The sequence below is a fragment of the Castor canadensis genome, chromosome 10 (assembly GCF_047511655.1).
Source record: "Castor canadensis chromosome 10, mCasCan1.hap1v2, whole genome shotgun sequence".
Taxonomy (NCBI): Eukaryota; Metazoa; Chordata; class Mammalia; order Rodentia; family Castoridae; genus Castor; species Castor canadensis.
The window spans coordinates 140,643,124-140,668,447 of NC_133395.1; the positions used below are offsets into that span (position 1 = coordinate 140,643,124).

The following is a 25,324-nucleotide window of genomic DNA, read 5'->3' on the forward strand; positions in this document are numbered from 1 at the left end:
ACCGTTCAAGTCCAGCCTGGGCAAATAGTTTTCAAGACTCCCATCTCCTCTCCAAAATAACCAGAAAAAGTGAACTGCAGGTGTGGTGGCTCAATTGGTAGAGTACCTGCTTTGTAAATGAGAAGCCCTGAGTTCAAATCACAACCTCACCAAAAAAAAAAAAAAGATCCCAGGCTGGTTTGGAAGCAGATTGTCAACCTAATTGCTTTTATGCTTTTTGTGTATGTACAGGCTTTATCTGGAATGGGACATGTATGGCGAAAGGTCCATACGGTCTGGGTGAACATAGGGGGTCTTCATGCTGCAGTTTATCTTCTGAAACGTACGCCTCAAGTTTTTGTACATTCTTCAGAGGAAGATGAAGTCCTTGGTAATGCAAATAATGAAGATGATTAATAGTGTTTGTACTTCCTAACATTGGAAATGTCAGTGTGAAGAACTTGCTTTGAGGGAAAAATAACAGAAGTACAGCCATACTATTTAAATTATTCCATAGTTCCTCACTTTGGTTAGTGTGAATGTAACATGATACAATTTAAAAAGTATTGAGAAAGAAGAACTTTTGTTTTTAAAACCTCAGGAGTCTAGGTTTTAAAATTTTTTTTTTTTTTTGGGCTTCCATTATGGCATATGGAAAGGCACCTTGACCTAAAGAAAGACAGAGAACACAGTCATAGCATCTTAGGCCATATTTTATTGCCTATGCAGCTTTGTTCTTCAGTAGCTCAGGTTCTTTATCTCAACCTTAAAAATGAAGCATTGTTAACATTTTGCAGTTTACTCCATGACAAGATGAAATGTTATAAAACCAACAGGAAAGTTTACCATCTGCCTTAAAAATTAAAATATGCATCCATTATTCATATTAACATACAGAGCTAAAACAGAGGGCTGGAATTTATGAAAGGACATTTTGTGTCATAATTTTCGTAATTTATGAAAGACATTTCTATGTGTAAATAGCAGCAGAAATATTGGTGGATGAGGTATAGGACCAACAAGCTGTTTTTTTTCTTTCAGTACTCAAAAGGTGTGTTGCTTTTCAAAACCAAAAATAAACCCAAAGTATTGTTATTATCTTGCTGGTTGAAGGATGAATTTAAAAACTGATCTTTGAGAACAGTTTGGGGGCTGGATATAGTAGCACATGGGGGAAAAAAAAGAAATGTGATACCCTAACTGAAAAAAAAGTAAAACTAAAGCAAAATAAGAGGAAAGGGTGCTGAGATCTTGGGTCAAGTGAAAGAACTATTCCTAGCAAGCTGGAGGCCCAGAGTTCAAAACCAGTACTGTCCAAAACAACCTCCTTTCCCAAAAAAACTCCTTAATTTGGGAGTCATGTAAGTTGTTTTTGTTTCTTCCTCCTGAGTCATTGTTCACATTTTATTGCTTTTCCAGTTACAGCTAGTCCCTCCTAAGACAGTTTTATGGAAAATAAAATAACCTCAATATTCATTCAGTCTTTTTAAAATGATGCTTCCTGAGAACAAATAGTTAAGGTTTTATGTGAAATTCTCTAAAGTATTTAGTTTATTTTGAACTATCTGCTTGCACTCAGCTTAGCTTTTCAATGTCATGTTACTAATATACTACTACTACTCGTACTACCCTTTTATGTCTCAGTTTAGACACAGTACTTCCTTTGAAAAAATAGTTTACATTGGCAACGTAGTCAACAACCCCAGTCTGGTTTCAGAACTGCTACCCAACACATGAGAATAAATTGGAAATAAGACATTTATAAAAGCCTGACATTCTAGATTTGTATCTTTACCATAGTCAGAATTCATAGATGTTATTACTTATGGCTTGAACATAATTTTCACCTGTGACAAAAGAAACCATTTAAACCACAAACTAAATTAGGGGCTGATTTACAGAACCAGAAAATACAAAGACCATGTCTGTTTCCACCAACATTTACCAAGTGCCTTGCGTGGCATAGGATCTGCCTGTATGGAACAAATGAATTTTAACATTAGCTTATTTTTCAGTTTTGTGCTTATTTCACTGTAGCTTTAGTGCTGCTAAATACTGCAAAAATGAAAAAAAAAAAAAAAAAACCATAACCAGACTGATTTAAAATGGTACAAATATGTAGTAGGCAATAATGTCATCTTCCTCTCCAGTATATGGTGTTAGTCTGAATAGGAAATGGACTATAAGCATGATTCAGAAGGCCTGGAACTGAGTTTTAAGTGCATTGTTACCTATTTTTATGCCTTTGGTTTTTAACCTTTGAAAGTGGGTCTTTGTGAACCATGGGAAGGAATGTGAGAGGATGGGGAAATGACTGAGTCACACCTTAGACATTTTTCTGTTACAGGGAATGAGTATTTGAGGGGAAAAATGATGTAAACATTGAAAAACACTTTACAAATCTAATGAAAAGGACAGCATACTAGAGGTTAAAAAGGGAATAAATCAGTTATACTTCTTTTAAAATGGCAGTAAGACTTTCAGGAAACTGCCCAAACTGTAGATACTGGCCTGTCATTGTGAGTTCAAGTCTCCGCAGCAAGGACCAAAATATAAGGAAGTTGAAATGAAGTGTGATGTGTTAAGTTTAATGGGAAGATGGGAAAAGAATGAAAACTATTAAGTAAAATCTACTGTATCCTGGTACATTAAAAAAAGTTCATAAGAGATTAACAAGTTTGTATACCAGATTTTAAAATGTGCATGTTAAAAAAAAAAGGTAGCACATTTTTCATACCAGGCTTACACTTACCCTTTTGCCCCCCACCGGGTAACAGGTTTGCTAATACAGCTAATTCAGTGATAGATTTATGGTAGAGAAGCAAATTTTACTAGAGAAGAGCATGCCCATTACCCAAGTCATCTTGGTATAGGAGTCATTTTTAACTCCATTCAGGCATAATGTACATTCTAGCATAATGCTAGAACAGACATTTCCCAAAATTTGTAGCCTCAGGATCCTTCCATATGGTTAATAATAATTAGAATAGCTATGTGGGCTGGAGATGTAGCTCAGTGGCAGAGCACTTGCCAAGTAGCATGAAGTCTTCTTATATTTCTGGCTTTAAAGAAGATAGCTGGATTTTTATTATCTGCATTCAGTTGGCTGTTACTTATTACTCAGGCTTTCATAAGCTCACATATTGGTTAGTTGGTAAGTACTGTATATCACTGAGGTACAACCTGTTGTAAGTTGTCTCCTGAACAGGCTCACATCCTTCAGATTTGAGAAACTGTCTGTCCAATAGCCAGAACTTGTCATTCTTTTAAGTAAAAATGGTGCTCCAAGAAAAGGTAATTCAGCTTACATGAGACAACCATTGTACTTGATGCCTCAGGCAAACTTTTGTTTCACCACTCCTATTAAGAAGTTATGGATTGGTGAAGTGCCTCTGGAGTCAAGAGGGCCTGCCTAGCAAGCATGAGGCCCTGGGTTCAAGCCAAAAAAAAAAAAAAATTGGTGCCAGGTGCCTAGGGGCCCACATCTATAGTCCTAGCTATTTGAGAAGGTGAGCTAGTCTGGGCAAATAGTTTATGAGACTCCATTTCCAAAAGAATGAAGAACAAAATGGACTGGAGGTATGGTTCAAACAGTAGATGCCTGCTTTGCAAGGGAGAAGCCCTGAGATCAAACCCCAGTCCCACCAAAAGAAATTACATATTTAGGGATCTAAAAACTGGCCTTTTTTTCCTTTAACACCACTACAAATGTATGACAGCAAAGAATGACTACACAGTTTGATGCTACTGCCTTAATTTGAGCCAAGGTGTCAGTTTTACTCACTGTTGCCTTTTCATTATTAAGGCAAATGCTGGAGATAACCCACGAGATTAAAATAGTCATTCCACACTCTGTTGTAGGATACATGTTTATTGCAAAATTCTCGGAGTATCTTTGATTACATGATGCTAATGCCCAGCAAACACAAGGAAATAACAAGTCCAGCCATGAAATTTCTGCATTTGAGATACGAACTAGAGTTCATGTCTACACACAAATCAAAGAGGAACTATTACTTTTTGCTTTTCATCCAGCAGATATTCAGTGAATGTGAATTATTGGTTTTTTAAATTTTCTCAGCTATTATGTATGTTTCTCTAGCCAATATAATGCAATAATTTACCCTTTTAGATACTTCGTTTTCATTTAAGGAACATCATACATCTACATTTAAAATATTCAATCATTCAAAACAATAAAACATAGCTGCAGAACATAGCTGGCACCAACACTATTCAGAATTATTCTATTGCTTAAGTCATGCTAAGTTATTTCTAAAGTGCCCTCCCCTACCAAAAAGCTTCCATATTTTCATTTCTTACAGTTTTTCTTTAATCAGTTCTGCTTGCTCCCCCCTTAATATACAAGTCAATCTTGTATATCATTTTTTAACACAGATGGTATAAAAAAAGACGGTAGATTGAACAAGTAATCTTTTCTAAGCCAGTGATCTACTTTAAATATAAGAACAATAAAGTTACTAAATTCTAAAGTAAGTTGGCAGCTTTAAAATTTAGAAGTTTGGGAAAAATATTTAAAACATCATTGCAAAAGACAACAAAATGTACTTCTTATATTTATGCTTAGGCACAAGGAAAACTATGGGATTTTTAAAAAGTTGCATGACATGGAGGATGCACACATTGTAGAAGGCATAACCTAAAAAGGAAGTTAATTTCTAAAACACAAATATTTAAACCTACCTAAAAACTCTGAAACTACAGCACCACTCATCGATACCAGTGAGGTCACGACTAAGTGTTATGTAGCCTCTGCATACTTCGAGGAGAGAAAAAGGCAAACATCTTGGTATTACGAAAATAATTTTGACCTGGAAGTCCTCCCTTGTACTTAGGCAATAAGGATACAGCCAGAAATAGCACTGTCCTGCTCACAAGAAGCAACCTAAAGTAGGAAAAAACAAAGACCAATTACACAATACTATATTAATTACAATTTTGAGATGAGCTATGACAACATTTGTGTGGGGAACACAATACAGCAAGGCTTCCTTGAGAAGTGAGGTTTTGAGACCATTCTCTTCCTTAGTAACCAACATTTGGTCAGACTCTTCATTGTCATTGCCATCACTCATGCCAGATCTTATCATTTCATGTGTATACTTCTGTAAGAATCTAAGTGGTGGTTTTGTTTTCAAATTTCTATATCACTTTTTTTTTTAATGCCGGCATTGGGGTTTGAACTCAGGGCATCATGCTTGATAGGCAGGTTCTCTACCACTTGAACCACTCCACCAGCCCACTTATCCTATATTTGAAAGCCAGAGTAAAAGCCTGTTTCCATCAGAGCAAGGTAATACTACATTTTGGTTAGAAATACCAACTGTTGACCAGTTTCTATCCCTGGAATTTGTCAGTATATCTATGGGAAAGTTGCTGAGCTTTAATTTTCTATGATGTAAAATAGGTTTACACACACACACACACACACACACCATATTAAAACAGACTGGTAAAGAACTTAGCACACTACTTTGTACACAAAAGGCACTCAACGAGTATTAATAGTTAAGCTCTTCTAATCTACCTTTTCCCATTAGCTTTTGCCTATAGCATGTACTAGGATATGTTGTGATTATTTGTTATGGTACTTCAATACCTCAAAAGTGTGGAATTTTAAAGAAAGATTAGTAAAAAGAAAAAGTCAGCAAGACTGTTGACTGAGTTGACTGGAATCCATACATAAGGTGGATAAAGTAACCAAGTTAGGTGATAGAACCAATTCTATAAAAGTGATCTCAAAATTTGTTACTGCTTTTCCACAGAAAGAATCCACTAAAAACTTTTTTTTAAAGCAAACCAGTAACTAGAAAACAGTGTGAGAAAGTACCAGGATAATGAAGAGATCTGTGATGACTGAACACTAGGAGAAAAAAAAAACTTAAGATTATGAAATGTAACCATAACTCAGATAATATCAAGACAGAAAGTCTCTAGTCACCAAGAAGGTATACTTTGCAAAAAAAAAAAAAAAAAAACCAGAAATAACTCACCAAGTTCAATTCCAGATAAAGTAAACCTAAATACTGATTCCACTCTATCATTCTCTAAGAATACAATTTCTTACTGTCAAGAGTTGGATGGTCATGAGTAAGAAAAACCCTTCTGAAAAAGAACACCTTCTAATACAAACTAGCATAGCACTGGGTAAACTAACAAAAACCAAGAATTGTCAACCTGCAAAGCACCAGACTCCTGGATGAATGACCTAATAAAGCACTCTATAGTTAACATTGGTCTGAAATAGTCAAACCTACTTTTACCCTTATAATGTTGATTCCTATCATATTCTGGATCAACAGTTGCAAACTGTAATTATATACTTACTATAAATCTTCATTCATTTAAAAAGCTTACCTAGCTCGAATTTTTCAAACTAAATCTTTTAAAAAAGATCACAAGCTCTGGAAAAAACTTTTTCCAATTTTCTCATTCAAGTTTAGTAAGTTCTTACACTAGAAATATAGGAAATACTAGGGTACTAATTCAAAAGGAGATAGGAAGCTGGTTTATTTAAACAAACAAAAACCCAAAGGAAGAAAAGCACAGGAAGAGGATAACTCCAATGGTTAGCACAGGAAACACAAGGAAGAACTTGACTGGTGGACAGATGTACTCAGAGACCAGAAGGCATCAGTTTCCTCTGTGGTTAAATATAATCCTAAAGGTTCTGTATGAAAGGAGCCTTGTTTCTACGTTTGGGACCTTAAAATACCATTTGTAAACCAATTTCACTAATCAATAAAACCAGTATTTATTGAGTTTGCTCTCTTACTTAGGAATCACTGAGGATCAAAAATCCTCTGTATGTAAGACTTGGGAATCTGCATTAAATAACAAGACAACGGTCTACAAAAGGTTAGAAGGTAACTGTCCTAAGGATCACATAATCTAAGGAGAAATTTTAACTAAAAATAAAACACCCGCTAAGGTCTTCTACAAGATGCTTTATTAACAAATCTAAAAGCATTTTGATGTTAACGAACTGGCATTAATTTATACTTTCTCCTGATGAAACTAGATGCTTAGGGCTCCTGTGATGAAGTTTTTCCCCAAAATGAAAACCGTGGGACTGAAATTTAGGACTAGGGGTTCATTAATATCAGGTATAATCCTACTCATTAAACTTGTAGCTTTTGATTATGAACCTCCTTTTATGGTTTAATGAAATCTCACCTTCCAAATTTTTTTGAAGTCCAAATGAATAGCACTTGCTTTCTCAATACACTGTTGTCCAAGGCAAATTCATATTTAGTAGTAGCCTGTCAGATTTAGCTTTTGGCTAAATATAGTTGAAGTATAGAAATAACTTAAAATGAGCCTTTAAATGGCTGTTGGTGGCTCACAACAGTAATCCTAGAGACTCAGGAGTCAGAAATCAGGAGGATTGTGGTTCAAGGCCAGCGTGGGCAAAAAGTGAGACCCTATCTCAAAAATACCCAACATAAACCCAAGTATCACCAAAAAAAATTTTTTTTTTTTCAATTAAATGGTAGCTGTGGACATGAAGCGGTAGAGCATTTGCCTATCTAAGTGTGAGGCTTGGAGTTCAAACCCTAGTACTGCCCAAAATGGGAGGGGAAAGGTCCAACTTTGCTATTTACTTAATGTTCAGTATAAGAAAAAATTATCAATGTCCATATTAGGTATTCTTTAATCCACAACACAAGTTTGCAATTACTGCTACACTGTCTGCAGTGGCAATTTAAGTAAAATTTTAACTACTTAGTCATACAAGCCACATTTCTACTGTTACTATATTAGAATAGCCTAAATACAGAGTACTTCCATGATTACTGTTCAGTAGAACTTGTGTTGTAGACAAAAGGAAACATGCAAAGTGAAAGATTAATAAAACATCAAGAGAATGACCTCAAGAACCTCAGCACTGTTAAACACATGTAAAGTCAGCAGTGACATGTGAAGTGCTAAAGTTCAAGCAAGTACAAACTGCTGAGAGGTCAGCTGAAAGCAATGCTAACTTTTAACACTGTAATCTGGCTCATAGGACAACAGCTCAAAGATGACATTTGAATCTTAAGCAGTCTTGATGAGTAAGGAGCATTAGGGGTAACAGTCCAGAAGGAAGGCTGAAGCATGAAGACCTTCCAGGGGAGACTGTACTACATAGTGGTACTATCTCAAAAAAAAAAAAAAAAAAAATGTGGAGGTTAGCCCATTGAGGGTCCTTGTGTATCAATTTCATAAAAATGGAATTTATGCTACTAGTAGTAAGGAGCCAGTAGAGAACTTTATCTGTCATTTCATGCTGTAGCCATGCTTTAGGATGTCCTGGCTGCATGTATGTTGCATCAGAAGACGACACTGAATGCAGACATCAATTCACAGGCCCACCATACAGGAAACTGAACTCAGTTACTAACTGATAAGAACAGAAATGGATGACGTGAGGTATTCAGAGGAGAAATGGACATGTTGCTGAACCTCATGTCCAATTGTTAATTAAGCAGTAGTCAAAAGTACTCTGTGGTGCACAGTGGCCCAGGAGCAGAACCCCAGCTGAGAAAGAACCCATTAAGTGAAAAAGTAAGCATTTAACAAAGTGCACTAATGAGGAATAAAAGCACTGCTGGACAACGAGGCCCCAGCTCAGGCCTCAATTTGTGGTGGAACCTATCTGTCTGGTTTCATGACTCACAAGGCTACTGAAGATCAGGAGGTGGAGAAAGTGCTATATCTAGGGACTGGATGAGCCAGTTCAAATGAAGAATGGGACCTAAGTATTAGTGAGAGTGCTAAAATTCCTGTTGGTAGGAATGGAAGAGCAGGAGAAAGAGAAAAATGGAGGGAAGTTAGGACAGAAACAAAGACTAAAATCTGACTAAATTTTAACCTGAGATGGTATGCTTTGATGGTGTAGCAAGGGTCCCAAGTAAACTGAGTATAAGACTCGGGTGCTCATGCCTTCAGTCTACAGGAAAAATGACCCCAAGAGATCCTGCAGTCTCACTGCATAGAATTAACCCCAGATGAATGCCTAGGCTCCACTTCCCTATTATGATTACCTCCTGACACAAACTGACATCTGTGGAAGTCTCACCCCTCAAATACCACACCTGTTCAATTGTGCAGGACAACGCCCAGGCACCAAGTTATGGCCCTTAAGCCTGGCCAAAAGAATCCCGCCCATAATCGAGAAGCAACTCGACATGGAGGCGATGACGAGATCACCAAGGGGGAAGGGGAAGGGATTCTTCTAAGCCTTGGGGCGGTCCTTAGCAGACAGGAAGCAGCAGAGAACTCCCAGGAAGGTATTGCGGCACTCCTCCCCCTGCGGAGAAGGGTGCGGCCTCCCCTCCGCCTTTTCCACTGCAGATCCCCGTGGATTGCACCTCCGCCCACAAACCAGCCCGACCGACCCTCTCTCCTGCCCTCGCCTCCACGGGTGCCAGGAGCAGGTCGGGCACGTCTACCCCTGCAGCCGCGGGGGCCGGAGGCGGAGCCGCGGTGACCACCACCCAGACTAGGCCGGCAGCCCGCCCCCGCCTCCAGCGCGCGCTTCCTGCCACGTTGCGCAGGGGCGCGAGGCCAGACACTGCGGTTCTGGGCCTCAGGGAGGGCCGTACCAACGGCCGCCTCTCCCCACCCCCGCCGGCCCGCGCAGTGGTTTCGTTCGTTTGGGACTCGAGCCAATGGCAAAGGTCCGTTCTTCGGCACTCAGGAGCCAATCAGACACCGAAGTCGGGCTGGCGGCGGGTAAACCGACTCCCCCGTAAGGGAGGGTGGGAGGACGCCCGCGCGGGAACCACTTTCACTGACCCTCCCTCCCCCGCAGGACCGCGCCCGCACGTCCAGCTCTCCTCACCCCACCTACCTACCCGCCCCACCCAGGGGGCACTGCGAGACGCCGGGCGGCTGCGCACTCCCCAGGCTGTAACTGACAGGCCCTTTACTCCAACCAAAACACGCCATTTGTGTTTTCACACACGGCGGGAGCAAAAGCCGCCAATCAGTGACAAGAAACAAGCCGGAAGAGCTCCTCCCTCTGCGGGAGCAATGGCTCCGTCTGGTTCCGAGCCTTTTCCGCTCCGTTCTCCCTCCCTTTTCCTTCCCCCTCCGGTTGCCGCAGGGAGGGCCGCACTCCCTCATCTATCCAGCTACCCCCTTTCCCTTCCAAAAGAACAAACGTTACATCTCCGACATCCCGCGATAGAAAGCGACTCCCCCAACCACAGTCAATCCACCTTAGCCACCCATCCCCCGCCCCCCCACCCTCCCCCCGCCAGCCCACCAGACCTCCCTCCCACCAGAGTCCCGCTCCCCTACCTAGCCGAGGCTCTCTGAGGAGCCGGGGCTCCAGAGCACAGCCTCTTCTCTAGGCGGCCCGGGCTGCTTCCGCTGATTGGCGGCAAGTTGGCCAATGGGTGCGGGGCGGTGGGCGGAGGGGCCAATGGAGCGGCGGGAGGGGGCGTGTCCCGGGTGCCCCTGGCGCCGGCGTTGGGAATCCCCGTGCGGTCAGTGGCGTTTCCGCTCGGGCAGCGGGCTGAGTGAGCTGCCGCCGCTGCTGCCGCCGCCGCCGCCGGGGGAGGGGCGGCCGCCGCCCGCCTGCGCTCAGAGACTCACGCAGCCCCAGTCCCGCCAGTCCGCCAACACAGTAGTGCCGGCCCCCTCCTTCCTTGGCCCTTCCCCCTCCCTGCCTTTGGCTCGCTCCGCCTTTCTGTCCCCCACCCCCACCTCACGGGTACGGGCCATTCCCGGCCAGGAAACGCCGTGGCGCCGCGTTGGGCCTAACTCGAGTCTTGCTGCCTCCCGGGAGTGCCGTGCGCCGCAGCCCGGGCCCAGGCCCCGGCAGCGCCTGGGACAAGGTAAGGGTCCGATAGGAAAGAGACACCGACCCTCAACGACCGGGCCCCGAGGGAGGAAGGGTCACCTCCTCCGTCCGTCTCCCCGCGCTCGCTCTGCCCGGGACGTGGGCCTGGCCCTCCCTAGGCTCCCAGCGGAAGGATGCTGACCCTTCTTGTGCCCTCGCTCTCCCCACACACCGTTGCACCCCTCCCTCCCAGGGGGAAAGGCTCCCTCGAACTGAGTCGACCCCACTACCCTTTCCACGTCTTTCCTGGGTCCGGACGCTTCCCCTCCCCCACGCCTCGCTCCCCCTTTCCTCGGAGCAGCCTCTCCACGTTTACCTTTTAGTTGAGCATAGGCCTCTCGCCGCCCTCCTCTAAATGCACGAGTGTACTTCTTTTTTTCCCTTTCCCCGAACCCCCACCTCCACCCCGGTTCCCGAGGCCTTGTGACAACTCTGATCGCTCTGGACCCCCCTTCCTCCCCCCATCTCCTCCCCATAATCTTCCTGGACGCCTTCCCTCTCTCGTTTTTGGGTCCCCATCTCAGATGGCTGCTGCTTTTCCCACACCAACGACGATCGCCTTCGCCACCCCCAACCTCACATTCTTGAGCTCCCTGTGGCGTATGCCCAAGTCCTGAGATACAGCCCTGTTGAATTTGTAGGGTTCCAGCCTGGAATAAGAGCCAGATTTTGTCGTTTTCCCTGCCTTGGGCGTGGGGAGCGATCTTTCTGAGATTGTCTATAAAAGACAAAAATTTTACCCTTTTTGAATTCTCCCTTTTCCCTCTGCGTGCAAGCCAAGATGTGAAGTGCATGGTGGTGGGAAAAAGCTCTGGTTTAAGTTGGTGAATCGCGTGAGAGGGAAAGTTTTAACTGCTGGGAAAGCCCCTTCTGTGCTAATTAATTCTATAGAGCCCCTTCGCCTGCCTCACTTGTTAGGAGTAAGTGGTCTTTTTCTCTGGATACTGATGCTGCAGCCAGCAGTGCTGGTCTGGGTCAGGGGTGCGTGTATGACCTGCATTTTCTGCTTTCTCATGTTACTTGTGCAATGTGTTCACCAGTAACTCATTTCTTTCCCAGAGCTCTGAGTTCCACTGGGCTTTGTCTATACCTCAGTTCATTTCTCCAATTTTCCTTGTGGTCAGAGTACTGAAAGAATTCCCATGTTCTGTTCTAATTTCCTTCATCTCTCGACTAAACAAGTTGTTTTTAGATGGCATATTTGTGACCAAGGTCATATTTACATTTCTTCGTTGGGCATGTTTCATAGCTATACTTTTGATGAGGGAGGAGGATCCAGGTGAGCGTTAAGAGTTTTTCAAGAGAATGTGTGTTATATTTTGGGGAAAAAGTATTTTTGATGGTTAATTTTACATTAATGCTTTTAGGTCACTGAGAGAAAAGTTATAGGCGGTAATTTTAGATGTGTGAAATCTGAGCTAGTATTAAAGTAGAGAATACTCATAATCAGAGGTTTGAGGGCCCAGTACTTTTTTTTTCACAGGACCATCCAGTTTTTCACAGGATCATTAGTTCTTTTGGTAGTCAAAAATTCTGGCCCGTTATGAGATTAGTCTTTAAGGTTTATTCAGTCTCGTTCTGAGTTGAAAATTAATTATGTCCTTTGGTAGGACATGAGACAAGAACTCTTACTTCTAGCTGCAAATTTAAATCTGACTCTTGAATCTTGGAAAAATTGGCATTCTGAAGACCCCAACTTAATATCTTTACTCCCAAATTACTGGTTTAAAACAAATATTTGGTAAGTATTGGCTTTTCTAATAAAAGACCTAAATTTAAAAGGGTGACCTTAAGATTGTTTCTTCCTAAAAGCATTATTCCAGCCCTTCTAGCATGAAACCTTGATACAAAAAAAAAAAAAGTGTAAGGAGTGGGGGTGGGGTAAAGAGAAGGTTGTTCCTGTGTTGGATCACAGGGGTGAGTATACAAGGCAGCAGCAGCTGCTGGCTCTGGAGCTCTGGTTGCTACGTGAGAAGCTTGAGTAGTGCTGGCTGCTGTCTCCAGGGAAGGACAGCAGTGAAGCGTCCATTAATGCTGTTGGCTGCAGGGAGCTGCACTTAGGCAGCGATGGCTGCTTCAGGACTATGAAGAAACCTTGCTTTCCTGGGAATTTTTACTGCTGAGCTGGTTTGCCTTTTATTGGTGGGGATACCAGAATTAGCAATTCATAATCGTCTATCCATTTCTGGGTATCAGCATCTGGAAACTGGATTATAGTTAAAGACTTCTTTTTTTTTTAATTTTGGGGGGCAGATTTTTTTTATCTGGGGTTTTGTGCTTGGATAGGATTAAAAGTTCCATTAGAGTTTTGAATTTTGAACCCATTTAAAACAGAAGTAGTAAGAATAAAAACATCTTCCTGAGAACCAGATTGGGGGAGAATTGTTTCTTTTTGGTTTTGTAGGGTTTTTCCCCCTGTAACTGCTATGTTTTCCTCCATCTCTTTAGTCATTGAGTCAGTTTTCATTTTATTGTTGTGTGTCTCCTTCCTTCCATGTTAGGCAATATTTACTTTATTGAATAAATGTTTTGTTAGACATTTTACTAAACTTGGAATCTTAAACACTGTAAAAAAAAAAAAAGCTACCATTTTTGGAGTGATATGTAACTATACATTTTTAATTTCTGATTAATGTATAGACATCTCCAGATTAGATATTTTCTTTAGTGCTTGACATTCAAATTTCAATCATTATACATGTGTTGTACATAATCTTCTGACATCACAAAGTTGTATCTTTGGCTGTAATCCATCTGAAATACAGGACAAACCAGAAGGGATTTTCAGAAATTGAGCAAGTCTAGTTCAGGATATTAAGAACACAGCCCAAGTCCTTTACTGAGTTTGTAGTCTCCCCTATCGCACAACTCCTGAATGTTAAGATGATTCTCTTTAAGCAGAACAGTCTGTCAAATGTGGAAGTACTTGAAAGAGAACTACCGCCCACATATACCACCAATTACATGCAGTACATGCAACACATATGCCCATGGTTGGGATTTTTCCCTCCTAAGATTCTCTTGCTGCAATCTGTACCTTTTTTCCCTTCAGATTTTTTTTCCTATAATTTGTAGTATGATTCTGACATTTGTGTCAGGGGACAAAAAAAGAATGAAAAGCATTTTATTGTTTACAAATGTTCATATTTTCACAGTGATAAAAGCAGACCTATAAAATAGTACCTTTAATGGATAATATTTTAGGGGTTCTAATTCTTATTGCTATCACATACATAAGATGCTATGTCAGATAAATATGATTTCACTCATACTGTCTGATATACTTAAAGTTTACAATGCAAATGTTTTTAGTTTAAATTACTATGTTATAAGCGATACTTTACAAAATAGTTACTTTTTGGAACTGGTTGTGATCTCAACATGATCATTTTTTGAAGGCTCATAGAGGCCCTTTTCCTAGAAGGATTAATTGAACTCACATGTTTGAATTTTTTTTTACATCTTTTGATCCTGTTTTATGTCCAGGGATTTGCATACTTTCTCAAATTCTCCTGGCCCTTTTAAGAAGAGTGGCTATCTCATTTTTGCCTTTGAATGGGAAAATAATATAGTACAGAATGCAGCTGTGCAGATAACCACTTTTTTTTTTTTCTTTTCCCCATTACTGGGGATGGAACTCAGGGCCTTGCACTCTCCCACAGAGCTACAATCCCACCCCTGCAGATGATCACTTTTGTTTTATCCTCTTTATGTTGAAATAACTTGTGAAACACAGGCCATAGTTAGCAAACTGGATCAAGTAGAATAAAATGTTGCAACTTGGTTGAATTCTGGTAAATTTATCATTTAATTTGAAATTATAAGGCCTAACAGTGAACTTAATTTATAAAAATTGTGTTTCAGGTTTTGAAAACTAAAATTTCTTCATAGGATATCTTTAAGACATAAACAAAACTTAGTTTGACTTTGCAAAATAGGGTAATGTATATATAGTAATACCATGGGTAATCATTTATAATTTGATTAAATAACACTTTAGAAGTGCTCCTCAGAAAATGTGTAGCATACATATAATAGGAATTGCTACTATTCCTTACTACTACAGATTCCAAAGTGTGTGGTGAAATGGCATTTTAACCGCTTGATGTAATGATTGATTTCTTCAGTGGTTAAAATTCATGGAAGGTCATGAAAGGTAAAGAGAAAAATCATTGCTTTCACTTATCTGTACATATATTGTTAAATCACTTAGCCTTACAAAAATTGTCTTGTATATTCAGTTACAAATTGGAAAAAGAATACCCAATAACTTTGAGGGGTGGTCCTGTTTGGAATCATCACTTTAGAAAAGTCTCTTTACCTGATAAAATATGTTCAAAGTCTTAACCTTTAATTAGGGGATCTCTGAGATATAAAAAAGTAACAATGAAGCTAAGTCTCACTCTAGTTTATATGTACCCTTACTAGGCAGGGAATTTGTAATCCCATTCTGCCTCATTCAGTTTTCCATCATAGTGATTTTTGCTGAGCACCTAGGGGACTGCCTTGCTTAATGTAAAGGCCTATTAAGTAGCTTTGATATAAAGACAGGAAAAATGAATTTTCTGCTTTTTGGAATCTCAGTATTTTTGAAACACTAAGATTAGTGACTGCTTTTGCTTGATGCATGTTTGTTTCTCTTCTGTGCCCTGTCTTCCCTGTAGTATGAGGATTCCCAGAGTTTTGGTAGCAAATTGAAGTCATAATGACTTCCTTAGTCATATTAGTTACATATCCACACCCAGAGCTAGGGATACTTTTTGGCCTATATTATGAGTCACAAAAAAGCATTAGCTATAGAAATTTATACAGAATTTCTGTCTGGGGAATTGAATGAAAATGCTGAATTCCTTGCTTCTCTGTTTGAGAAATGGAAGCATGGGAGGAGCCTGAGACCTCTGCAGCAGGATTTGGTCTGAGTAGAAAAGGAAGATTTTTGTTTCAAATTGCCAGCTGCTTATGTCAGACTGACTCCCTTATTATGCCTCCAGTAAGCCTGTCAATATGGCCAAACAGCTAGATAAGTGCAGGGCAGGACAAAGGGCTCTTTGCACAGCAGGGAGGCAGTGACTGTGGGGGAGGGGCAGGAGATAGGAAAAGCAGGAGAAGGTTCTTTTTCCTGGGAGGTTATTCACTTTGGCATACAGTTAAATAATTTTTAGTTCCCATTTGAGCACTGAATTTATGCCAAGCGTATACTGTTAACCCCAAATTTCATGTATTCCAGAATATCTGGTAGAAATTCATCCTCTCTTCCAAGGGAAAAAAAAAAAAATCACTAAATTTTTGTATGGGTTGAAATAAGTTCCATGCTCCCTGCTCTCCAAAATACAAGTCACCTCCTGAGTAGATCAGGTCTATAGCTTCTGGCAGACAAATTGTATTAAGAAATGGAAAGGAATATTCTATCTGAGTAAAATTCATATTTCAATAAATAACTATTTATTTGGGTTGAGATTCAACCAAAACATGTTCAGTAATGTATTTTCCTTTATGAAATAGTTGTATATTCTAGCTTGCTTTATTTCAGAAACAGGGAGAGCACCATTCAGTATTCATGTGTTGAGTCACCATCATGTAAAATGCCTACCGAAGAAGAAAGACTACTTATTGTTTCAGCCTCATCCCAATTTCCTGGAGAACTTGATATTCCCTGCAGATTATTCCCTCCCACACCTTTTAGGCTCAGCCCTATTTGGTATGTTTTTACTTAGCCTCCAACTGAGGTGGGATGCTTGCATACAGCTTATTAAACTTAGTGGTAATTAACGGAGTTAAAAATGCTCTATAGATTTTCTGACCCGCTAAAACAGAATCATGAAATATTTTCAAATCTGGGTCCCTTTTGAAGTTTTCATTAAAATGTTAAAAAGATCAACATCGTGAACAATATTTTTAGCTACTTTTAAAATAAATGTCAAACGTGACATGTATGCCAGTTCTTTTTAAAAAGTAAAGAATTGCATTCACAGATAACATTTGTTTTGTGAGGCAGTATCTGAAGAGGCTTATATCCTTAATGTATTTTAAAGAATTTAATTTTTAGAAATAATTGATTTTAACTCAGTTTTCTAAGAGCACATCCGTTGCTTGAATGAGATACCTACCACCTGTATTACAATGTTATTAAACCAGCCTTAACAATAATAATAATAATAATAAAGGGAACTAGAACGTAATTTCTGTAAATATTGCTGTTAATACATATTGTACTAGTAAGCAAAGCTAAGTTTTGTGTCATTTACTTCTTTGATAAAATAAAAATGTGTAACCCACATAATATTTTTATTTCCTTTTTTTTTTTTTTTTTTGGTAATACTGAAGTTTGAACTCAGGGCCTACATCTTGAGCCACGCTACCAGCTCTTCTCTAGGTTGAGTACCTTCAAGATAGGGTCTTGAAGCCACCCGGGCTGGCTTCATCACTGCTCCTTATCTCTGCCTCCTGAGCAGCTAGGATTACAGGCATGAGCCGCTGGCACCCAGTTCCCACTTAACGTTTTTAAGTATTTTGACCTGAAAAAGGAAATTTCAGTAACTATCACTGCCATTATTTAGAAGTTTCTCAACAGTAAAATAGCAACAGCATTAACATGAAATTTTAGTGAGCTATGTTATATATTGCTATAGAAATTTTGAGTATTCATTTCTTCTCTTTTCTAATCAGTTCCCATGGATTATTTACATAGATTTGTGGAGCTAAAAAAAAGTCATCTAGTTCAAGTTCCAATCTCTACCAGATAGTTACTGCTACTTTAGGGTAAACATCCTTTTTACCCTTCCCAAATAATTAGAAATCTCTATTATAAAGCATGGCTCCTATCTCTAAAGCATGTTGCTTCTATTAGCTGAATTCTGCTAAAGGCCTTAAAAAGTTCCTGGCAAAAGTGAGTAGGGGATCACATTATCTTGAGCCCAGAGGTTTTCATAGCTCTTGGCTCCCCAAACAGCTAATTTGATTTTCAAGAATACCTAGCAAGCAGTAGAATGGAATGGAGGTAATACATAAACCCTGTACCTCATGGAGCCTATGCAGCTGCTCCACCTTATTTCCTGCTATTATTATCCCCCTATGCCTCTCCCAGCAAAAAAAGAAACTAGGACAAAGGGAGAAAATTGGATGGGCTACTGTGATTTTTTTATTATGGCTGTGTGGTGGATGTGTTTATATGCACTTCAATATGAAGCTAATTTGGTCTATTCTTGTAATTCTGTAGTGATAGAGATTTTATAACTTTGGTGTCCTTCACTTTCTTGATAAACCATTTCAGAGTATAAGCCTTAAAGAAAGGTTTTTAAGCATACTTAATTTTCATTGACTCACCATCATTATCACTAGATCTCACTGGGTTATTAGCTTGAAGATGGAATCCCTTCTGTAGATAATATTTGCAGTTCTATTGGAAATTATTAGCTTCTGTTTATTTGGGTTTATGATTAAAATAAAATTTAAAAATTTAAACCTTTGCATATGTTGGCCACTTTACCTCAGTGGGGATGAAATTAATTGTTCGAATAAGAAATTTTCAGGCCTGTTAGTTCATCAAGCTGCTTAATTTATGTTCTTTAAGCTTTTCTTTATACAACACAGCTCTCCAAAACAAGAAATTTAATTTTTATTGTCTTCGGATGCCGAGATTTTCCCTTCCCTGCTACTGAACTGTAAAGATTCAAAACCCAGTAATTTAATAAAGTGTGTGCCCACCTGAATATAGTAAGGTGATTATTCCATAGATTCTTAGACACCTCATGCACTGGTTAGGATTTTCTAGTATCATGTTGGTATATTTGATGATGTTGATATGCTCATTTTAAAACAAGTCCAAGAAGGTTTGTTTTTTTTATAATGGTACTCATTGTGCCATTATGTGTTAGGGGAGTTTTGTTGTTGAACTTTTTCCCCCTATCTCCATGTTTTCTTATTTCTGTCTTCTTAGGATCATCAGCCTGCATCGAAAAATTCTGTTTCCTACCACCAAGCTTTGTGCATGTCACAGCACATATAATTTGTACTTTTCATAGCTTCTGTGAAGGAAGTTGATCTGCAGTTAATAATCAACCATTTGGCCTTCGTAGTATCCAATGAGGGTTTTACTTACAAAGAAGAACCTGGAAGGACCTGTTGGCAATTAGAGTGCCTCTGTATTGGTATTACGTTTTCTTTTATTGTGGGTTGTTGAGAGTTGACTTGTTCTATGAGAAACTAGCTAGAAAGGGAAAATCCACAGGGGGGAAAAAAGGCCACTTAAAAAATATATGTTTATTATAACATTTGTGATAGAATCAAAATGTCACTTTTTATTTAAATTTTTTTGTGGTTCTGGGAATTGAACCCAGGGCCTTGCTCATGCTATGCATGCCATCCACCACTGAGCTGTACCATTTTACAAATTTTATTTACTACAATTTTATTTGTTTTATTTTATTTACTACAAATTTTATTTGTAGTAAATAGAAATCGAATGCATAGCTTAATAATAGAACAAAATAAGGGCAGGTTGAGGATGTGAAGGCACATTTTTAAGATGAGACTAAAAGTTGTAGGGTCTACATGCCAAATTATTAGGTATTTTTATATTTCTGCTACTTTCATGGAAAACCGTTAAAAATAGCTGGGTACCAGTGGCTTATGCCTATAATCCTCCATACTTGAGAGCCTGAAGTGGGGAAGATCACCCTTCTAGGCCAGCCTGGGCAAAAGACCTTCATCTCAATAGAAAACAAAACAAAACTGGGTGAGGTGGCGTGCTCACTCAGGGACATCTCAGTGACAGTAGGAAGCTTAAAGTAGGAGGATCATGGTCCTGGCCAACCTGGGCCAAAAGGGAGACCCTTTCTTCAAAATTGCCAGAGCAAAAAGGGCTAGAGGCATGACTCAGGCAGTAGAGCCCCTTCCTAGCAAATGGGAAGCCCTGAGTTCAAACCCCATACCTCCAAAAACAAAAACCCTTTAAAAACAAAGTGGCTCAAAATATACCCAGGTTAAATGGATAGGGTGGCACAGTATATATGTTATATTAATAATAGCTGATATTTACTAAATTTCAAAAAAAATGAAAATTACTGCTGAGAAGGAATCTGGCTAGGCCACGCTGGGGTCCCCTGGGAAGGACATGTAATTTTAGAAAAGCAAGGCACTGGGTAGGTTAGCCTTCCTCGTATAGTTTATCATGAACAGTTAGTATGGAAAGGAATGGCTGAAGGTTTGCATAGTATACACGGCAAGAAGAAGAGAAGATATATTGCACTTAAAAAAGTGCATGCCAGCCAAGAAATGGAAAGTAATTTCTTTGTAGTACACGTTAGTTTTTCTTAACTCTGTAATACTAGTGAGTGTTTGTATGGAAGATAGTTGCCTGAAGGATTGAGCTGAATATCTTTTATGAAGTTTTTAAAAAATGAATCTTATATTGGACAGTCCTGGTATATGCCTACTATGCTAGCATAGTGATAGCAACCCTTTCTTTCTCAAAAAGTGTCTCATATTGAACCATAAGTTATACAGGGAACTTTTATTCCCTATCTATAAACCCGGTTTTTCTTCATAGATTTCTGATTTAGGAGTCGCCTGTGTGTATCTTGGCCTCTGTTTTAATCTCCTATTTCCAAAAGGGCAGGTTTTAGAGTGCCTTTTCCTTTTGGTTAATAGTATGAGAAAGGGTAAATACAGATTTGATTGATTTTGATTTTTTTATTATGAAAAGGCCCAAATAAAACAATAGAAAATGGACTCCCTTAGGATAGTTTAAAATACTCCATTTGAGGGGTGGTAGGTGTTGCTCAGTGGTAGGGTATATGCTTGGCATGTGCTTAGCGTGCATAATTCAATCTCTAGTGCATGTGCATGCATACACACAAATCCATTTGATCAAGATAAGGGCCTTACATTGCACTTGATTAATAAATTTTAGTCTTTATAGGTTCTACCTCTGTGTGCGAGGTGGGTAATTATAGTGTGGTACAGTATAGTAACTAAAATTAGTTTTGTAGAACTCCTACTCTTTGGGGTTTTTTGTTCGTTTGTTTTTGTTTTTCTGATACTGGGGTTTGAACTCAGGGCCTATGTTTTGAGCCACTCCACCAGCCCTTTTTTGTGAAGGGTGTTTTTGAGATAGGGTCTCATGAACTGTTTGCCCAGGCTGACTTTGAAACAAGATCCTCTTGATCTCTGCCTCCTGAGTAGCTGGGGTTACAGGCATGAGCCACTGGTGCCCAGCAAAAATAAAAAAAAATAAAAAAAATAAAATTTTTTTTTTAAATGGTACTGGGGTTTTAATGCGCACTTGCTAGGCAGGTGCTATACCACTTGAGCCACTCCACCAGGCCTGGGTTTTAAAGACTAGATTCTCATTTAATATAGTCCACTATTAGATGACATCCCTGTCTACATTTCATATAAATTAGTGATTTCATTGCAAGCATACTTGATAATGAGTTTCATAGTATTCATCTGTTGATAATGTCATGTTTAGCAACTGTTGATACTCATTATCTAGATCAACTGTGTTCATACTTTATGGTCTTAAAAATTGAAGATCCTCTTATTAACAATCATGGATTGGTAATTTAGCAACCTCCAAAGTAAAGTAATAGTACTGTGTATTTATGGTTCCATGTTTAATTTGTTACCGTCTTTTGCTGCTGCTCTTTTTTACATTCAGATTGTACTGCCTTTGGCTGTTGGCTAAGTCCTTTTGATAAGTTCCTAAAAGTTTTCTCGCTTGTTTCCTTGCTTTCTAATACAACAAGATGTTCCAGGATCATTTTGTACATGTTCTACTCCACACCTAGAAGCAACCACTTCTGCAAAAATCCCTGAATTTTGGGTTTTTTTGTTTGTTTGTTTGTTTTTACTTTTTTTCCCAGCACTAGTAATTGAACTCTGGATTTTTGCACTTGAGAGGCAAATGCTCTACCACTTGAGCCATGCCCCCAGCCCGCTTTTTAAGACAGTGCCTTACTACATAGCCCTTGTTGTCCTGCCTCAGTCAACACACCTAGCCCTAGTTCTCTTAATAGTAGAGACCATAATCTGGGTGCTGGGAATGTTCATTGTTCTTGGATTAGTCCTTGTCTCTAGACCTTTTCAGTGGTCAGAACTTTAAAAAGTTTCAGCCAGTTACAGATACTTGAGAACTTCCATTTCAGATTCAGTACCACATAACATTTATGTAAGCTAATCTTTCCCTTTTCCCCATGCCTGAGTCCCAGCTTCTACTAACACCAACATAATTTTTCCTTACCTCGTGCCACAGTAACACTCAGAACAGTTTCAGAATAGTAAAACGATACGATTGCTGAAAAGTGTTTTATTTCTTAATTTTTTTGTCCTTAGGACATATCCATTTAGGTTAAATTGTGAAATTACTGCATATAGTTCTTCTCTATTTGGTTATGCCAGTTAATTTGTTTCATTTCACTTTCAGATTTTTTTCAGCAATTTTTATTTTTAGCAATTAATTTTTAATTACTAAGTGAAATTTTCAAAACTGGATATAGTCAAAAATTATCTAGCTTCTATCCTAATGTTTTCTACCCAATTCTGTCCCTGTCCTATATGTAAGATTGACATATTTATTATGAATATTCATGATGATATTTTGTTAATTATACTTCTGTTACAACACAAGAAGCATTTAGTTTACTTAAAACTTTTTAAATAAATAATACATAGTACATAGTTTTATGCCATGGAAGGGGAACATGGATTTTTCTTGTTTTGTTTTTTAGAAACTTTGATTTCTTGACTTAGTGTTGTCAATATGAGATAAGAAACTTTTCTCTAGTAAAAATTCTCTCTCTTGTAATGCTGAATCATATTTGTCTCCCTCTGATGATTTCAGGTACACTTAACACTGATGCTACTTATAAGAGAGAAAGATCATCAATTAACATTTCCCGAATGTTTCACTTAGACTTGAAATTTAGGTATTATTTATAAAGGATGTCATTTGTTTTTTAACTTTGTTATTAAAAGTTTTAAATAAACTTAAATCTTTAAAGGTAAAAATAAAACCTGTTAGTCTGTTGTATTCTTGTTCACTATAACATCTTAAAAGTTACAATGTCATACTTCAGTAGTATGTCAAATTCTAATGTGATGTGGGCTGAAAATATTAAGTCAGAATATGGCAAATAGTGAGAAATAGTGATCAATAAGAACATGAGAGTTCTGGATTTGGATGGATCTTGATTCATGTTCTAGTTGTGATTTTCTCATCGAGTTTCTTGGCAAGTTGAATTCTTTGGTCTAATAGGAATAGTATCTTCCTCATAAAGTTGTTGTGGGCATTATGTGAGCTGATGCACATAAAGTAATCAAAAAAACAGTGACTGGTACAAAATAGCCATCCACTAAATTTTAGCTTCCAAAATTGGAAGTTGGTATAACTGCTATGAATATTTGATCAATCCATGGATTATATGAAAAGAACTAATTGTTAATAAAGAAACTGAAATTTGTTTGAGGCCTCTGACTTTTTTGAGGTTCTGGCGATTGAACCCAGGGCCTTGCGCATTTTAGATCCTAGCTTTTTTTTAATCGGTAAGTATGTGCTGTGCTACTGAGCTACATCCCCAGCCCTTGGTTGTTTGAGTCAGGGTCTCACTGTGTAGCTCAGGCTGTCTTGGAACACATAATCCTCCTTTTGCCTCCCAAATGCTAGGATTACAGACATACTTCACCATACCTGGTAAAGCCTCTCATTTAATAAATATACCACTACTTACTGTATAAATGTAATCACATTTAATAGACAAAGGAGTTTTAAGGAAGCAAAGCTTTTCAGTCTTCAAACATTAGAAATGATAATCTTTAAAGCAGCTTTAAGGCACCATTTTGGTTGATCAGAGTTATAGGATTCTTTTAACTCTAGAAATTTAGCATCCACCTGGATTGAACTCAGGGCCATGTTTGCTAGGCAAGCACTCTACCACTTGAATCACATCTGCATCCTGAGATTGCAGTAAGATTGAAGAGTTCTAAAATGAATTTAGATTGTATGATAGTATTTTAGATATGGGAATGGGAGTTGCAGTAAAGGACAAAATTGTAGACTAAAGTCTCTCCTGCCCCTAAAAAAACCTAGAATCTGCAATGCACGTATTTTTTAAAATAATCTTGTAGAGGTACATGCTGAAATATTTAATTCATTTAAGAAATGGTAGGTTTTATGGATTGTGAATAAATGGGGCTTTATACAAGTTGAGTTTTGTGTATATTCAAAATTTTTAATAATCTTTAAATTTAAAATACAAATGGCCATGGTAGGTCATGGCAAAGCAGACTAGAGCAGTAATGAACATAACCAGATGTTTCAGTCCCTCTCTGTTGGTACTGCTTGCCATCTGAGCTCAGTTCCTTTCCTAACTATCACGTATTTCAGGGCAACAGAAAACTAATGACTTAAATTTTAGTATTTTAAAGAAGTCTATACAGATTTTGTTAAACACTCCTGATCAGAAGGTTGAGGAAGAAATTGGTAGATCAATGGTATGTTCAGATGGTTGAATTTTTGAAAAGTTAGCAATATCAGGGTGCATATTATTCTGCGGTCATTAACAAATTTTAGTGTTAGCAAGATAAGAATACTTTCCAACTGTAGGTTCCTCTCCTCCAGTTGGTATAATTGCCTTGGAAGCAGAAAAGCAGAACCTATTTGCCTTTATGGTGGCCTCTGTTCTGCTCCTCCTTATTGTTGTAATACTATATACCAAAATTGGTTGCCTGAAATATGCTGAGTGTCTTGCTTGGTTCTTTTATTAAGAAGGATATTCTGGGATGGTTGGCTGATAAATAAGAGTGAAAGTCAACTACATAATTAGTAATAGGGTGAGCCAAATCTGGTCGATTCTAAGATCTTTTCATTATACCACATCATCTACTTCATTTCATGAGTCTTTTACCTCTACTAATAAAATGTCTTTCCCTCTTCTCTTGACTATATATTCTTACACATCTGTAGTTTTCATCTTTTTTTCTTTAGGATTCTTTGCCAAAATTGCATGGGGATTCTGGAATATTGATAAAAGGAAATGAATGGGTAGTTACTGGATGTTGTCCCTTACTAGAGTGGAGTGGTTGTACTTTCTAACTCAGTTAATTGTTCTTAATTTTCTTTGGTGTGCTTTGACCTTTTGGGACAGGCAACAAACTACTGTGAGGCCCACCTGTGAAAGCAGTTCTTTCCTTATTGAAAAAATTATTTGTGAATTCAATTTTGCTACTGAAGATTGATTTAGATTGCCTAACTGGTTTATTTGTATTGACTTGGTATAGATGTACATTCCATTGTTCTTGATAAGTTTTAACTTTTTCAAAAGAAAATACTTTTTAAAAAGAGAAAATATTAATAGCAGGTCTAGAAGTCAAGAAAGACTTCTTAAAGGAAGTCTTTTTTGGGAGAGTAAGAAATTTTGGGAGAGTAAGGAATGATGAAAAATAGCTCCCAAGTATTTGTCTTTAAACATATTTTGGTTTGTAAGTTAGTGGTTT

The 25,324-nt window shown here is 38.7% G+C and overlaps 2 protein-coding genes and 1 long non-coding RNA gene across 25 annotated transcripts in view; 2 read left to right on the forward strand and 1 right to left on the reverse strand.

Moving 5' to 3' along the window:
* Positions 1-5,988, forward strand: part of Thumpd3 (THUMP domain 3 tRNA guanosine methyltransferase) — a 30,418-nt gene extending 24,430 nt beyond the window's left edge. For both annotated transcript variants that reach the window (XM_020164583.2, XM_020164582.2), the window contains one exon: positions 232-5,988. In XM_020164583.2, coding sequence (XP_020020172.1) covers positions 232-396 — 165 coding nt within the window. In that variant the 3' untranslated portion in view covers positions 397-5,988. The remainder of the gene's footprint in view (positions 1-231) is intronic.
* Positions 4,679-10,512, reverse strand: LOC141411539 (uncharacterized). Its single transcript, XR_012436373.1, has 2 exons — positions 10,288-10,512; positions 4,679-4,885 (listed from the first exon to the last, which is right to left on the reverse strand). It is a non-coding gene; the product is annotated as an uncharacterized lncRNA (long non-coding RNA).
* Positions 10,513-10,554: 42 nt separating this feature from the next.
* The window catches only part of Setd5 (SET domain containing 5), a 74,374-nt gene continuing 59,604 nt past the window's right edge, over positions 10,555-25,324 (forward strand). For 20 of the 22 annotated variants that reach the window (XM_074044312.1, XM_074044322.1, XM_074044334.1 and 17 more), the window contains exon 1: positions 10,555-10,826. The gene's annotated coding sequence lies outside the window, so the exon portion shown is untranslated. Of the gene's footprint in view, positions 10,827-10,847; positions 18,979-25,324 lie in introns of those variants that run through there. The other 2 variants (XM_074044316.1, XM_074044315.1) reach the window with 2 other exon arrangements.